Source organism: Salmo salar, chromosome 01 (genome assembly GCF_965601325.2).
Source record: "Salmo salar chromosome 01, fSalSal1, whole genome shotgun sequence".
NCBI lineage: Eukaryota > Metazoa > Chordata > Actinopteri > Salmoniformes > Salmonidae > Salmo > Salmo salar.
This window is the reverse complement of record NC_138291.1, coordinates 57788144-57804593: the sequence shown is the minus strand read 5'-3', so window position 1 is coordinate 57804593 and position 16450 is coordinate 57788144. Positions and strand designations below refer to the sequence as shown.

Here is a 16450-nt window from a genome sequence, read left to right as displayed (position 1 = left end):
GGCCTGAGTGTTGTCTTTGTGAGCTGGTGGGCTTTGGATTAGGTACTAGATATTATGATACTTGTTTTTGCGATAGTGAATCGATTCAATGGCTTACAAATCTTGGAATAGTGATATTTGGTTGTGTTCGTTTAACTGTTAAATTACATACAACGACAAATACATTCTGACTGCTGTAAATGCATTAATCAGGCAAAAAGTGTTCTTCCTGGCCCTAGTCTTTTGGGGGCTCTAAGTGAAATTCTGTTGGGGGGGGGGGCCCACCTACGAGGAAACATTTTAAAGGCCCCCCTCTTGACAGCTGCAGTTCTATAGTTTTTGCCATGGTGCATAGAGAACATTTTGCAGTTTTACAGCAAATTTCCTGCCATAACTTATGCCATGTTACTATATCTGAGTGAGAGTGACTAACAAAATCCATTCGCAATACATGTGAAATGTATCGGGATATGATTTGTGTCATGAGTCCAATACCCAGCCTTATTACGAAGACCCTACTGGGATTAGTGTGTGTGTGTGTGAGAGAGACACCTATGTAATATCAATATCCCTATTGCTGTGAGAAACGCTTGTCCCAGATTGGTCAGGGCCTGGGCATGACCACCATGGAGACAGGCCAGGTGGATTGTGCCGTGTTCAAGTGCTAGGCGGCACTAGGAAACTTGGATATTTCCGATTTGCTTACTGGTTGTAGTTCTACACGTGCCACGTTCAACGAATCAGAAAGTCGAAGTGAGTTTCCTAGTTCCGACTAGCATCTGAACGCGGCATTAGGCTCCCAAGGCCCAGCTGGAGAAAAGAGCTGATGGTGTAACGAGAACACTTAACCGGTTAACCAGGTATACAACAAAGCTGAGGTTAATGAAGTGTGCTCTTCACGGATGAATCCCGGTTTCAACTGTACCGGGCAGATGGCAGACAGCTTCTTGATATGCAACACCTGTCAGGTAGAGGAATCATCTTGGCAAAGGAGAAATGCCCACTAACAGGGAAGTAAATAAATTTGTGCACAAAATTGGAGAGGAGCTTTTTGTACGTATGAAACATTTCTGTGGTCTTTTATTTCAGCTCATGAAGCCTGGGACCAACACTTTACATGTTTTTTTGTTCTGTATACATTCCTATTCTTATGAAAAGTCAATTCATTTGGTTTCCTTGGTTAATTACCGTAGTGTATCTATAAGATCAATGAAACAAACCTAATCTCGTTCATAGCCACTAGTCTGGGGATGAGATTTAAAGGGTGACTGCACTTCCTGATTTGGTTCATTAAGAAATGTTAGTGACCATGACTGTATTCAGATGTGAGTTGGTTTTGGGTGTGGTTTGATGTGGGTTTCTCTTGTTTGCAGGTGGGAAAGGGTTATTTGCCAATTAGCTTCAGCCAGCTGTGAATGTTGGTTTGACTTTGGGTAGTCTATCAATGTTTTCATGTTGCACATCTTTTTAGTTGACTCATTTTAAATGCTCCGAATTGATGATTACTTGGATGCTGCCAGATGAGGGCAGGATTAAAATAAACCCAACGCACAGAGAACTGTTACGATACCCTTCATTCCGTGACGTACCATTTTTTTTCATACTGACTTTGACCAAAATTATCCTATTTACACTTTGTAGTCCATTTTGACACAAGTGTTTCTGACTGACATCGATGCCACATGGGACATTTTCAAAAGGAGAAGGAGCTTTTTCTTTAAAACACTTACCCCCCCAATCCATCCTTACCTAAAACATGTAAATATTTATTGTTGCTGCATTGTCGAGAAATGCATTTCATTGGACAGTGTATACCATGTATCCTGTACTAATAAAACTGTGATTAAATGTGCATCACTAAGTTTCCTAGTTGTTTTTTTTAGCACCATCATTAGATCTAATGTTCTGGCACTGGACACATATCCAGGCCTCCTGAGGATTTGGGCTGTATCCTGCAGGAGGGAGGGAGGTGGGGTTGCCCTGTCCCATCCGGCCCAAGATGCTTCGGGCATCTCCCTGCGTTAGAGGCACCTGTCCTTGCCATCACCTGATGGGGCTAAGCTGCACATCAAAGCCTCTTACTGCTCTTATCTCATCTGCTGTCTATGTGCTTTAGGGTTATTATTCCAGATGACAGATGTCCCTCTTACCCCCCACTACCACTCACGTATACAAGTGTCTTTACTGTACCTGCCTAACTGAACCCACCTCTCAGATAAGGATACCTCCGATTATTGCTTAGTTGGACACATTGAGGTATAGGTAAGCCTATGTAGCCTTTCAATTGTCTTGGCAAAATATCTACCTCAACCTTTCAACATGAATTATCCAACACTTAAACTTATTTAAGCTTTATTTAACCAGGAAGTGCCATTGAAGTCAGAAGACCTCTTTCATAATTGAGACCTGATAACTACATATTAATTATCAGATAACACATGTTTGTTTTCTAGCATGGATTCCATAGATTTCCTATCTTCTGAGGGTGGCCCAGTTAAAGTGACTCTAGTCACCTGTTTGTCCTGGAACAGGACTGAGGACTGGATCCCTGCTGAGTGGAATCCACACATTCCTGCTGATCTCATCAGGTAAAGCTGGCCTCTTCCTGGGTTCTTTACATGTACTGTACCCTCATCTCCCTCATCTGCTGTGAACCTCCGGCTCTCCTTATTCACCATGTCCATGCAGCCTACAATTTGCATTTCTCCCCTCATTCTTTCACTCATTCTCTGCTAGCTTCATGATTAGTTGAAATAAGGCTGAGGACCTCAACAAGCGAGGTTGTGTAGGGTAATACCTTGTGTATTATGTAAAATACTATATGAATGTACATACAGAAAATGCCTATGGACAGGAAGATTGTAAGTGTGGAATACCAATTTAGAAATGACCCATGGCAGACAAAACCCTATGGACAAAACGGACAATCACACTCTTGTTCTCATTATATATCTTTATCTTACACAGTGGAGCTGCTAAATTCTCCAGCCAACCCACAAGACTGACAGTTTCGCTGATCAAAATCCAAATTGACAGAAAATATTAACTCTTAATATTACAAAGGAAGAAAAATGGTCACACAGAAAGTAAAAATATTACAACTGATAAGACTTTTTGTATCCACTGAAAACTGACCCGTATCTCTATGTACTCACAGAAGGTATGCTGATTTAAACTGCCAATCGGATCATCTTTTGCTCTCCAAAAAGTACAGAACATTCTTATAAGTTCCCCCAGCACTTCATCTGGCCACTCAGCCCACTGTATCCCCTCAAAGGAGTACAAAACCAGAGTTAAAACTGCCTCGTACATGAAGCAGACATATAACCCGATAGCAACACTGATACATAACTAATGAATGTAACAGTGTGTGTTGTATAGGTGTGAATGCATATGGCCCTGCACTGCCAGGACCTGTATGGGGACACTGTGACAGAGGGCTGGGACAGCCAGGACCCCAGTTCCGCAGCTACCCAATTTAAGCTGCCATAAGGGGACATTTGACCGGGTTGCATTAAACACTGGTAATGTTGAGTTTTGGAGTCGGTTGAACTGAGCAGACTAAATTCTCATTACTTCACAGAACTACATATATATTTGTGTGGCTGTTGGGTTACATGTCCACGCAACACACGTTGTGGAGTGTAACAAGGACATAGATATGAGCATAGAGAAACTGTATTAGGCTTGATGGTCTCAGGGTCTGCCCATCATTTTTCATGGAGAGGATTTCCAGGCAGGGTAAGGGATAATTATTTATTCATTACATTTTCTTCATATTCACAAGCCCAAATTCATGTATACTGTACAGATGTTTTGACAACCCAAATATATTTTTCATTATTTAAAAAAATAATAATAGAATGATTAACATATATACATAATTATTATGGACAGGATATACATTCACATTTTTGAGTTTGGTTCTTACTTCATCTGAGCAGTTGGTTAAGTTCTTCACTTTCAAAGGGTGTGTGCATGTGTGTCCATGTTTGTGTCTGTGTGTGTATGTTTGTGTACGCATTTGTTTTCATGTGTTTACATTTGTTTGAGTGTGTGTGTGTGTTGTTTCACTGAGAAGATCTCTCTCCTCTCACTCCTCTTTCTCTTTGAGCTCCCATCGATAGGACAAGCCTCAGTCCCTTTGGGTGGGACCCTCTCAACTCACAGTGGCCACTGCCTCCTCACCCTCCCCCACCTGGTTCCCTGCACCGGCCAGACCCTTGATCTTTGCTATGAAGTCTGCCACCGTCTCCTTCACGCTCTTCTCTAGGAGCCAGCCCTCGCTCTCGCTCTCTGGGTTCTCTGGGTCTGCCATGGTCTCCAGAGAAGTGGTCAGGTACTGTAAGCCCACCATCACTCCTGCCTGAGGACCACACAAACAAGATATGTACATCACTGACAGAGTCTCTATACAGACACACTGCAATTAAACAGTCTGTATGGCCTCTGAACCACCATAGATCTCTGCTATCCATTCTTTTTTAGATTTAGAAAACAGTGATTCTAAATGTATTAAATCACTGATCCAAATCAACATTGATTTATAGTCACTAAGGCTTGGCTTTTAGATCAAATCTCCCATTGATGTCAATTGGACATCAATTGACATCAATCAATTGACACAGATCTCAAATTTGGATTTGGTCCAAACTGACAATTTAGTGTTGTTGTTTTGACCCAGATAGCAACCCAGTTAGTGCTCAGTCTGTAAGTTAGCACAGTGAGATCCTGCTTCCAGGAAGGCTACCTGTTGCACTTTGCTCTGCCCAGATTAACCCCTCTAAGAAACCCTGATCCTCCCTCACTGCCTATACCACCCCCACATTACGCAATACCTCGCCCTTTCAGTCCCAAGACTCCTTTAGCTGTCGTTATGGGCAATAATCTGCCCAGGGTAGTTTTCCCCACGATCAGTTTATAACTCAGTGAATATAGGGAGGTTTGAAAAAAAGCAAAAAGTGTGTCACTCTTTCAATGGAAAAAGAGTTTATAATCAAATTCCATTTCAAACAGAGAAATATAGGTAGACCTATTTATTGGTGGGTGGGTGGATGCGTGGCATTCATGCTCATACATCTGTATCATAGATCAGACACTGGAGCTCTACATGAGATTTTCAACACCTCAGCCTTTTGGAAAGTCAGTTAGATGGTTGTCAAGTTGAGCCAAGTGAGTGCTAAGACCAACCAAGGAAATGGCATGTTTCAGTGACTGCTTGCCAGAAGGGCAAAGGTATAGTGATAGTTGGCTTGTTGTGTACCACGTGTTCTCTCAAAGTCAAAGGCAGGAGGGTTGGCATGTGTGCCCAATGAACTGGTCAGCTGTGGCCAACTTGGAACAGCTGGACCTTTCCTAATAATACTCACTGAGCTAGATACTTAGAAATGGCTGTCGTCTTCTACAATGGGAAACCAATGGAAAGCCTTATTTTCAAATCCTCTTCTCCCCAGCACTGGGCCTAGCCCTGCCCTGCCCTCCTACTTACCTACACATGCCTTTTAAGACGGTAATTGAATCAAATCATCAGCTAATCAATTACTTTTCAGTCTTGCATGTGAGGTCACATCAATTGATCTTTAGCGTTTGTAGCCAGCTACCCCCTGAAGTGAAGGACATAGACAGGACCTCCCGAAAAATACCGCCAGCCATTTCCCTTCCCGTTCCCTATTCTTCTCTTTCTCACCTCCAGTATGATGTACAGCAGCATCAGGCCCCCGATGCTGTTCATCATGCCTCCGTAGTAGGCGACCAGGGACTCGCGGCAGCCCCGGGTCCAGATGTTGAGCTCCTCGGTGTGGTGGTCGTAGTCATAGTGGGCTGAGTTGTTGGTCAGTTGGTGCTGGATGCAGGGTCTGGGGGAGCCGGGGTTGCAGCAGCTGAACGGTACACTCTCCATCAGGAACTTCCCCTCCACGTTGCTCAGGACACGGCTGTGGAGAGGGCCAAGAGAGACACGTCAGATCCGTCACAAGTAATGTCAGCCATGTGACACGTATGTATGGCATACGGGTAACAGGTGTATGTCAGTTGCCGTAACACAGACATATGAGGCATGGATATTGAAATGATGTAAGGGCCAGTGATTATAAGAACGGTGGACCCATGAGCCTCGGTAGGAAGAGTAAACAAAGGTAAAGTATGCGATCGTAACTGGCCACATGTCGGGTGTCAGTTTAGACTAACTGTATGAGTAAATCATCAATCAGTGTTTGGCAGGTGTATCATATAGAGGCCTTGGCTGAATTTCTGTTGACAGGAGAAAAGTGGGTGGGTCTTCTGGCTAATATTGACAGGTGTTGAGTTTAAACCGGGTTCATGAGGATCCTCTTGATGTGATCATTCGTGAGTGAGTGAGACAGCCGATATCTCTTAAGTAAATGAACATATAAACATGGATGCGTAAGGCACAGTCAATTACACTGTACATGCACACACGTATACATACGTACATTAACTTACTCGAATGCATTTAAACATGCACGCTGTTCCACATGTACTATCCACACATTGCCACCCACTTCCAATGATATTCTTATATTCTCTCAATGTCCAAATTATCCTAAAGAATCTCAAATAGTTGTGAAGCTCAACGAAGTTACTTAGTTGATTTGGCGCGAAGCGCAAAAATTCTAATAGGTACCATTGGCTTGCATTGGATTTGTGCCACAAATGCTAAAAAGTTAGCACTTAAAACAGTGGCCAGGTAAAACAAAACCAAAGCTTGGATTGCTGTCATCCTTTATGCTTAGACTGCTTACAGAGTAAGGAAACCAATGTGACATTTTGTAATCTGGGTGAACTATCCCTTTAAATCAATGCCTTAAAATCAGAATCTTGATAGACTAAATATAGTATCAGTTGCCACCAGGGCACAATATTAGGGAGAGAGGAGGTTAGTGTGTTTGCGTCAGTCTATTAGTGACAGTCAACTGCTGTTTTATTATGATTTAGGGGGACAGTAAGCTGTGAAGGACGTGGAATTTAGATCCATGGAGATTATCTACTTATCAGAACCTGGCACATGAACCTGACTTTGCTTACACTGGTATCCTCTGCATCTCACCATTCTTTAATGCTTTCTACATTTATCCTGTCCTGACCCCCTTTAAGGTACACCTTGAAAAAGAGTAAGGTACAACCCTCCGCTCCCCCCAAAAACTCCACCCATTTCATAAATATAGCATTTGGTTGATTTATAGCATAAATATAGCAAAGTGTTGATTTCTAAATGTAGCAAATAACTGAAAGTAGGTGACTAACTAAACTACTTGTTTTGTATGCATGTTTTACATTAACTAAGTTGTCACTACCATACACAAGCAACAGCATATGCTACCTTGGCCCATTTTCTATCTCAAGCTTCCTGCACAAGATCACAAGAGACCATATGGGTAAAGATGGAGACTATGGGCAGGAGTGAGGAAAGCTCTTATGTAGTAGCAATGTCAAATATGTTTCGTAAGACTTAGCATGGACTAAACAAACAGTTTCTTTCCTAAAATAGTCTTTTTTCCCTCAATCGAAAGACTAAAGGCAGCTTATGAGGCCAAGGAGATTTGGTGGAAAGGTAGAGTTATCTGTTCTGGCTGACACCCAGAGAGACTGTCAACTTTTATTGTACATGGCACTTTGACCTTCTGGGTACCCTAATCAACCCAACATTGCTCTCACTCAGCTACGGATTCTAGTACTCACTCTTTGACTTCATCGTTGCTGAAGTCCAGATAGCGGTTGCTAATCCATTGGACCTCAAACCAATCCCTATAGTTGTTGTTGCCACAGCAGCGGAACTCGATCTGGGTCATGTCCAGCGTCCTCTTCATGAAGCAGCGTCCAGGTGTATCCGTATCCTTGTAGAATTTGATCCCATTCTTCAGACCCTCGGCCAGGGCGAAGTACAGCTGGAACTGCATGCAGAAGCACAGCAGAGCTGTGAAGAACAGGAGGATGTTGAAAGCGAAGCAGCCCATCAGGTAGCCCTTGACCATGGGCTTCCACTTGGCGAACTTCATAGCATCCAGAGAGTCGTGGCACACTTTGCCGCCAAAAACATTGAGCCCGCAAGCAGCTAGGCCTACTAGGATCAACAGGTTGGGCACAAAATGGCTTTCGTTGTTGTTCATCATCTCACTCCTCTTCCGGAGCTCGATCTTAAAGAACAGCCCCAGGCTGAAGACCAGGATGCCGGTCATCACTGCCAGCCAGTACATGAGCCATAGACCCTGGGCAAGCTTCACCCGCTTGGGCAAGTCAAACTTTACCTTCATCAATGCCATGCTTACCTCAGAGTGTATGCTATTCCCAAATCAAAACTGGGTTTCAAAAAAAAGAAACAAATTTGAATTTACAGAAGATTCTAAACTAGTTTGTCAATGTTTTTTCTTATGTAACAGGTAAGGAATTCAGTTGACCTTAGGCAACTATGTTCCTGTGGAGAATTTCAGTTGGAAAATTGTAATCCGTTCCAGATTGGAGCTGCAGAATGTGTTTTGGCAAGGGTTTCCCTCTTCATATCCATTCTGACCACCCTCAAATCAGGAAAGTCCATAGTGCTGGGTGGGCAGAAGAGTCTGCCACCCAAAATTCCACCCAAAAATATTTACATAAAATCCCTCAAAATGACAGGATGGTGGGTTACACAGCTATTCCGGGTAGATCTTTTTCCTGCAAAAGGAGGTAGCCAGGCAAGTAGCAGAGTGATCGAGCCACAAAGTTGCAGTACGTCATCCTAAACTCCGCTAATCAGCCCTGATCCCATTTGCAGCAGATGAGCCCTGAGCTCTAATCTCTTGTCTTACCATATAATTGATTTGTTGCTTAAGAGTCAACTTCCTCCATTACCTGCCTGCGCTGGGATGGGGAGACAGGAGACAGTCTTGCGGCCGCAGGAACTTCTAACTTGTCAAGTGTGAACCATTGGGTGACAGCCTGGGTCGTGTTTTAAGAGGAAGACTGTGCTGCCTAATGTGTTTGCCAAAATAGCTACCTAATAATGTCACAGCATAACATCATTTTGCCTCTTCACCAAGCAGAATCTCTCATTTATTCCTTGCAAACAAGAACAAAGGATCCTCATTATCTCCTTGTGTTGTCAGGGTTTGGATTAAGGTTAAGGCGATGTATTATTACTTCCTTCCCTTCCTTTGAGGCTGTAAATTCAAGTCTAAGTGCAGGGCAGAATGTAGCACAAAATTATCACCTAAAATGCCTTTTTGTATTGTTGTAGCTTCACCATCTTTTTTTTGGAGATAAATACAAATACAAGTGCCTTTTCTCTGTTGGCTCCACATATCACTCTGAGGCACACCCTGTTCCAATTCTATAGTTGCTAATGTTTATAACGGTCAATAAATAACTGTTTAGAACATTAACTTTCATAGGACTTTCCATAAAATTGACAAATTGCTGGTGGCTAATGTAGTTTCCTTTTCCAGTGCAAAAATGTATAATTATATGTTTGGCTCAGAGACTTGGCGAAGTCTAAAGCTTTATTTAGCCCAACCTTAATCCAATTTGTGGCCCACATTTGTTTTAGTATTTACTCTAGGCCTATCATTGTCTTAAAAGTATGAATAGGCCTAGGCATTTACAAAAGGCTTTGTTCCCCACCCCAACTACATCAACCTGGACTCAGGGGTAGACGTAACATAGTAAATGTAATTCCGGGACACTCCAATTAGTATGAGATGTCACGTTTCGTATGGTATGCATTTTATTTGTTGATGTTCATCATCCATCTCGTATGATATGTTACAAATTCAAATGAGTATGATATGTTACAAATTGCAATTCGTACAATATGTTAATAATTTTCAAAATTAATATTTTACGAATTCCAATTTGTTGTGGCTAATGTTAGCTAGGTGGCTAAGGCTCACGTTAGCTAGGCGACTAACTAACGTTAGCTAGGCGGCTAATGGTTAAGGATAGGAGTTAAAGTTTAAAAAAAAGTTTAATGGGTTAAGGTTAGTGGAAGGGTTAGCTAACATGCTAAGTAGTTGCAAAGTTGATAATTAGCTAAAATTCTCAAGTTGTCCGTGATGAGATTCGAACATGCAACCCTTTGGGTTGCTAGAAGTGTACGTTCTATGCCCACCTATCCACCCTTTAAGTAACCTTGTCTTATATAACCATACCAAACGTAACATATCATACTAATTTGAGTGTTCGTGTATATAAATGTACTATAATACATCTAGTCTATGAGACCAGGCTGACTACATAGGGGAAATACTTTCAGAATGTCTGTCAGTCAAAACCCATACAGCGCTATGAAGCTCAGAGCGTTCTGAGTTCTGACGTCATTTCTAGCATTGTGTAGTGTGTAACAGGTGCGCTGACTCGCTTTATTAGCTGGTTGCTCTGCCATATGTGACAATGGCTTCAAATGAAATCCCAAGAACATTAGGAAACGGGGGCACTCCAAAATGTCTGACCTTTTTATTTTTGGCCTGGGCAGGCTAATGCGTTTCGGCAGTTATGCCTTCATCAGATCATGTTTATAGCATGTCACTGTACGGCCACTGTGTTCCAATTTAGGTGCTTATCAGTGCCAATCTGCCATTTTCAACCTGTATACTGGTACGAGTTTAAAGGGTTAAGATCAACACACCTGAACATACTTAACAAGATAGAGGAGAGAGAGAATTTTGTTGATAATGAGAACGGAATGTATTATTCTCTGAACAATACTAAAGTTCTTGTGGTTTTTATGGAAAGTTCTCTTCATGTTCTGAAAACAAAATTTAGAGCTTATTGAGGTTTGTGTAGAATTCAGTTTTTTTAGAACATTCCTAGAATATTGCCAAGAACTGTCATAAAAGAGAACCAACCATACAGTCACTGAACATTCTGAGAATATCGCTTAAGTCACACCATTTTTGAGAACTTGCCCAGAATGTAGTAAAAATATTAATAGAACCACATGGGAACTTGTGTGGAATCTTCTGTGGAAGCACTGAAATTCCCACAGAATAATGGTGTTTAACGTTCTCGGAACATTTTGAGAACATGAATTTAATCAGAACGATGAGGAAACCGGTAGGAAATGTTATGCTGATGTACTGAAATTCTCACTGAAAAACATTTTCTTAACATTCTTGGAACAATTTGAGAACCTTCCCAATGTCAACCAGTTGGAGAGCGTTCCTAGAACATTACCAAAATTGAAATGAAATGTAACCATGTTTGAAATTTTAGGAAATGTTCTGCTAAAGCAACGAAATACCAAGATAATCCTGCACCAGTCCCAGGAAGTTGTGGAAAGTTTATATGCAAAATAACCTTCGGACAACCACACTCTCACCAAGCTCTAAGAAACATATGGTTATCAGAACGTTGTGTGCTAGCTGGGTAACCTATATTCTTGTAAAATCGAGTGATGTTGTTTATAATCCACCAGAAGGCCTTTATTTAATCCTAGCCAGAATTTTAGCATTTTCAATAAAAAATACTAGCTATTTAATGGATGTGTCCTGGCAGATAATGGCTGGAAAAAAATACTCAATAGGCTAATTCAGTTTCAGTATAATCTACTAGTATTATTTTCATGTGATATAATAGACGTTATAAACTGTTAAATTAGCATACCTAATTAGCCGGTTTCCAATTTGGAATCTGTCGTTATATTATTCACATCCACGCGCTTTCAGGACAGAATTTCACAGGGCTTTCCTTACGGTATTCAGAGCATAAAATAAGACATTTCCCTTTTAAGACGGTGAGTTTACTGTAGTTTAGGCCAAATATTATACAGGCTAGTTTAGGAAAAATGTGTGGTCGCCTAAACAAAAGTTTAGACATACATAGATGGTTTGGATTAAATCGATTACACAACAGTCTCTAAAAACAGTTCGGTGTGTTTCGATCAGAAACGATGCCTCTGTTTGACAAGTCTTGGCTCCAAAAGAGTGTCCGCTTCGTGGGCGTAGGCGTGAACCTATTCAAGTACAGTAAGTAAGTAAATACATTTTGTAAATGTTAAACCATCTAGTGTTTGGTAGCTAGCTTCAGCAGGCCATTATGTGTTTAATAATGAGCTAATTGTTAGCTAGCCAACTTGACATAATGTAGCCAAGTGAAATATCATCAGATAATAAGATGTTAACTAGCTTGTTAACTTGATGTAGGCCTATTGATCATTGTAAATTAAAAACTCATGCTCCTAATGCATTTGTAGGTAACAGCAATGGAATTGGGTGAAAGGATTGTTTGCTTCAGCTGTCAGAAAAGGGAGTAGGTGTACTACGTAGATAAGCAAAGTTGTGGGATGATATTATGCAAATTCTCTAGTTTTAGACCCTAGAGGGGAAAATTATGAAGACAGACTGTGTAATTGTCAGGACTGTTTAATTGTAATTAAATGAAGCCTGTTTCTTTGTTATGCCTGTCCACAGATATGGAGAGCTGTGAAAGCCTGTCTGTAGATGAAGAGGTCCCAGTGAATGTCCCAAGAGATTGCTGGCACATCCTTGTATGCCATGGGTTGTATGTGTATTTATGTTAACAAATGTTGTATACAACAATACAGTTAAAAGTCACACAGAATGTAGGCTACAAACTTATTACAACTGTAGCAGGCCAATCCTTCTCCTGGAGGTATGCTGGGTGTGCACGCTTTTGTTCAAGCCCAGCACTAACACCTGATTCAAACCTATTGAGTTGAGAATGTGTATTTTTGCTGGGCTGGAATACTGCTCACCCAGTATATCAGGGAGTGGAGCAAGGTTGGCAACCTCTGGTATGGCTTTTTTGTACACCTGAAATTAGGCTTTAGTAATAATATCCTACTTACTAAGATGTCTAACATTTACAAACACGTTTTGTACAAACTTGTACATTTTTAAATTCAATGTTGATTCATTGAAGTGTTTAAACTGGTTTTAATTGTTAACTTAAAACATTGAAGTTGTGGCAATGTTCATTCATGACAGAACACAATTCTGCAATAAAAAGGTGTGAAGAGGATCTGTCTCTAATTTGTCTGTTTCTGTGTTGCTTTCGTGAAGTAACATTACCTTTTTGTCCAGTTGTGAGCTCTCCAATCGGTTTTATTTGATTGTCACTCTCAGGATATCAGCCATGTGAACCCATTTTGCAGCTTATCATAATGGCATGCATCACCAATGCAGCCATAGGCCTAACGTTTGATGGCATTACTGGCCTAATGGGCATGTCCATCAACGTGCCCCTTGTCATTGTACATCTAATGCAGCTCTACGGACAATTTCTTTGACCTCGTGGCTTGGTTTTTGCTCTGACATGCCTTGTTAACTGTGGGACCTTATATAGACAGGTGTGTGTGCCTTTCCAAATCATGTCCAATCAATTGACTTTACCACAGGTGGACTCCAATCAAGTTGTAGAACCATCCCAAGGATGATCAATGAAAACAGGATGCACCTGAGCTCAATTTTGATTCTCATAGCAAAGGGTCTGAATACTTACGTAGATAAGGTATTTCTGTTTTTTGAATGCATTTGCTAAAATAAAAAATAAAAAACTGTTTTTGATTTGTCATTATTGGGTATTGTGTGTAGATTGATGAGGGGAAAACATATTTAATCAATTTTAGAATAAGAATGTAACAGAATGAGGAAAATGGAAGGGGTCTGAATACTTTATGCACTGTGTATGTTTGTAGGCTAATGGTAATTCTACCTGTTCTTTTTGCTGAGAATGATTTTAGAATACAGAGACAAAGTCAGAAGGTCAACGGCATGGAGGAGGATTGCAGAGATGTTGGTGGGTAGAGATTTACACAACAATGTTTGTGCAAACCGAGTAGGGGTGGAAAGATCTCCTTTATAGTAAAAGCATTGAATGAATCTATCGTCGTGTCCGAGGAAAAATTGGCATTCATAAAAATGTCATCCAATTCTGAGTTTTTTAATAGCCTACAACACAAATGACCGAAAATACAGGCTAAGAATGGATAGAGGGGTTTGTGCTTTTTGCCATTTTCTTCAATAAAAGTTAGACCTCTCATACCACCTCAATTTGAGTCTTGGTTTTAACTTAACAGCCCTTTACTGACACGGAGGTAGGCTATTTAAAGAGTGCATGGTGGGTGGAGGAGTTGAAGACAAATCTATGGATATAACAGCCTATAGACTAATTATTTAACTAGGCAAGTCAGTTAGATAGGCCTACCTCTTATTTTTTCAATAGGAAGAAATTAGTCTCCAACACAAAGCCCTCTTGTTGTTAGTAAAGTCCAATTAAAATGATGACGGTTGAAATGAATTATGCTTACTCTAATTTGCCTACTTTCAGCCCCATGAGCTGTCCATTTCCGAGGGATCGTGCCGCAGCTGCTTTCAAGTTTCAGCACCAGCTGAGCTTATTTTGAGGTCAATAGTGCAGTTTAAAGACTAGGCCTAATCAAATATATTTTCAGAAGAAACCTTTGACTCTCCTGAACTGCCATTGTAGCCCTACACAGCACAGCCATTGGTTAAGCAGCTCACACAAACATTTTAGATCAGCAAGTGCAGAGCAGGCCAGGGCTCAGGGTTGGAATATCCATTGCTGTGTGTAATACAGCCTAGTTTTATTTATACCATCCCAGCAGCTATCTTAGAAATACAACTTTGCTCTATGCTCCTCTGAGCATGCACTTCGTAGCCTATAGGCTATGGGTCATTTGATTGAGACCACACTAAATAGCCTATAGATGCAATTGATATTGCTCACCCAGCAGAGAATCAGAGATGAGGAGCAGCATTGGGTACACATCAATTTTTATTTTACATCTTCCACCCCCCTGTGTGCATGTGTTGTGTGTATCTGTGTGCCTGTACCACTCTTATGCTTAGTAGTAACAATACAACTTAATTTTAAAACACAGAGAAATATTGACATTTCATCATTTACAAATTACATGACCCTACCCAGGATTAGATTTAAAAAAAATAAAAAATTAAACTCCCCTTGACTGAAATTGAAAAAGCATGTCCCTCCCCCATTTTCCTCCATGTAACCATTCTGTAAATGTCGATCTCTCCCTTAGTAACACGTGACATATAAATAGTTGGAAGTAAAACATTTCCCAAATTGCAAATAGTTAGATTATTTTGTGAATAGTCCTGTAAAGTATGGTGACACTTGGTGTTAATCTCCTTTCTTATCCAGCCAAAGCCTGTCCTAAACCTACTCGTAAATGTGATGTCAATGGTCAAGACAGCAGCTGGCATCACAGTTAGGAAATAATGGATAAGCCCTTTTAGATATCAGACAGAACTAACCCATGTGTTTATGCTCTCCAAGAGCACATAACACACATTTCTGCCTCTCCTTTTTTTTCTCCTTTCTCCATGGTGACCAAGGACTATAACGATACCCCCACCCTGCATCTCTCCACTTCAGTCACTATGGATTATGATCGGTTGCCTACTATGCATCCTCCAGATCAGTGGTTCCCAAAAGGTTGGTCACCAAGGGGACAACTCCCAGGCAATGTTCTGAAGCAGGGCTTTCTTCACCAGGTTCAGTTAACCAACTGGTTGAATCACAGCCTCTTCAAAATGATTCAATCCAGCATTCAGACATGTACAAATGGCCTTTGCCTGAGTGGAAGAGAGCAGGTCTGTTGCAGGGACAGGGGAAGGGTCTCAGTGCAGGGTTCACCCCCTCTATCGTTGTGGACACACATGTGGGAACTGGGTCCACTGCCCCCCCTCCATAACAGTAGAATCCAGCCTGGGCCTAGCACATCCCAAGGGCTGTTCAGGCCTGCCCCAACTCAAGCTTACACAGTCACCAGTATGGGCCTACAGTGTCTCTCCTCCACCGATACCAGACACAGTCCACAGGAGGTCAGTCAACCACAATGGCCAGAAGAGACCCACCAGCAGCCCCCAGATGGTCCACCACATTATAGTCCAACCCACTCCAGGCCCAGGGCAGGACCTGAATAGACCAGTGCATCAGACTCAACAGACTGGATCCACAGAGACCACCACTCCCATTATCAATGTATCATCCTTTCCGGGCATATACTGGCCAATCACAGAGCTGAGGCTGAGCCAGTTACTGGGCAGAACTGTTGAAAACGGCGACTGGAACAGGTTTCCAGGTAAGAACATCATGATAACCTATACAGATCTCTCTGGCAATACACATTTACTCAGTCATGTAATGCTTGTCATTCATATTTGTTCATAATTCACTGTTTTTTCTTCAGTACTTCCCCTCTCTTCTCACAGTTGTTCTACTTAAATGTCAAACACTATCAGTGACAGAGATTACATGCATAATTTATCCTCTTCTCCTCCTCATAACATGATGAACTTAACAGACCTGCCACTCAGCAGTTCCCTAAAGGAGACCTGTAAGTACTTTTATCTGCCTGTGAAGCTCAGCTCAACTGGGAAATCCAGATCCAACATTAACTGGCCACCTTATACTGCTTATATAAATAACTGACATAACTACTTGTCCTTATAGCTACTGCCTTACCTCTCCCTGA

General features: G+C 41.4%; 1 protein-coding gene and 1 long non-coding RNA gene across 2 annotated transcripts; one reads left to right on the top strand and one right to left on the bottom strand.

Annotated features, from left to right (window-relative positions):
* Positions 1 to 2914: 2914 nt before the first annotated feature.
* Positions 2915 to 9328, bottom strand: LOC106605756 (peripherin-2). Its single transcript, XM_014201669.3, has 3 exons — positions 7678 to 9328; positions 5666 to 5912; positions 2915 to 4345 (listed from the first exon to the last, which is right to left on the bottom strand). Exons 1-3 carry the CDS (start codon positions 8256 to 8258, stop codon positions 4139 to 4141), a joined length of 1035 nt encoding a protein of 344 aa, XP_014057144.1. The 5' UTR covers positions 8259 to 9328; the 3' UTR covers positions 2915 to 4138.
* Positions 9329 to 11211: 1883 nt separating this feature from the next.
* On the top strand, positions 11212 to 13385 carry LOC106608641 (uncharacterized). Its single transcript, XR_001329556.3, has 3 exons — positions 11212 to 11701; positions 11853 to 11937; positions 12378 to 13385. It is a non-coding gene; the product is annotated as an uncharacterized LOC106608641 (long non-coding RNA).
* Positions 13386 to 16450: the final 3065 nt, after the last annotated feature.

Excerpts from the sequence above, each read along its gene's own strand:
- LOC106605756 (XM_014201669.3), bottom strand. The coding sequence starts at position 8,258 with ATGGCATTGATGAAGGTAAAGTTTGACTTGCCCAAGCGGGTGAAGCTT. Across the intron at positions 5,913-7,677 it reads AGCAACGATGAAGTCAAAGA|CCGTGTCCTGAGCAACGTGG; the intron begins GTGAGTACTAGA and ends CCCTCTCCACAG. Across the intron at positions 4,346-5,665 it reads TGCTGTACATCATACTGGAG|GCAGGAGTGATGGTGGGCTT; the intron begins GTGAGAAAGAGA and ends TGTGGTCCTCAG.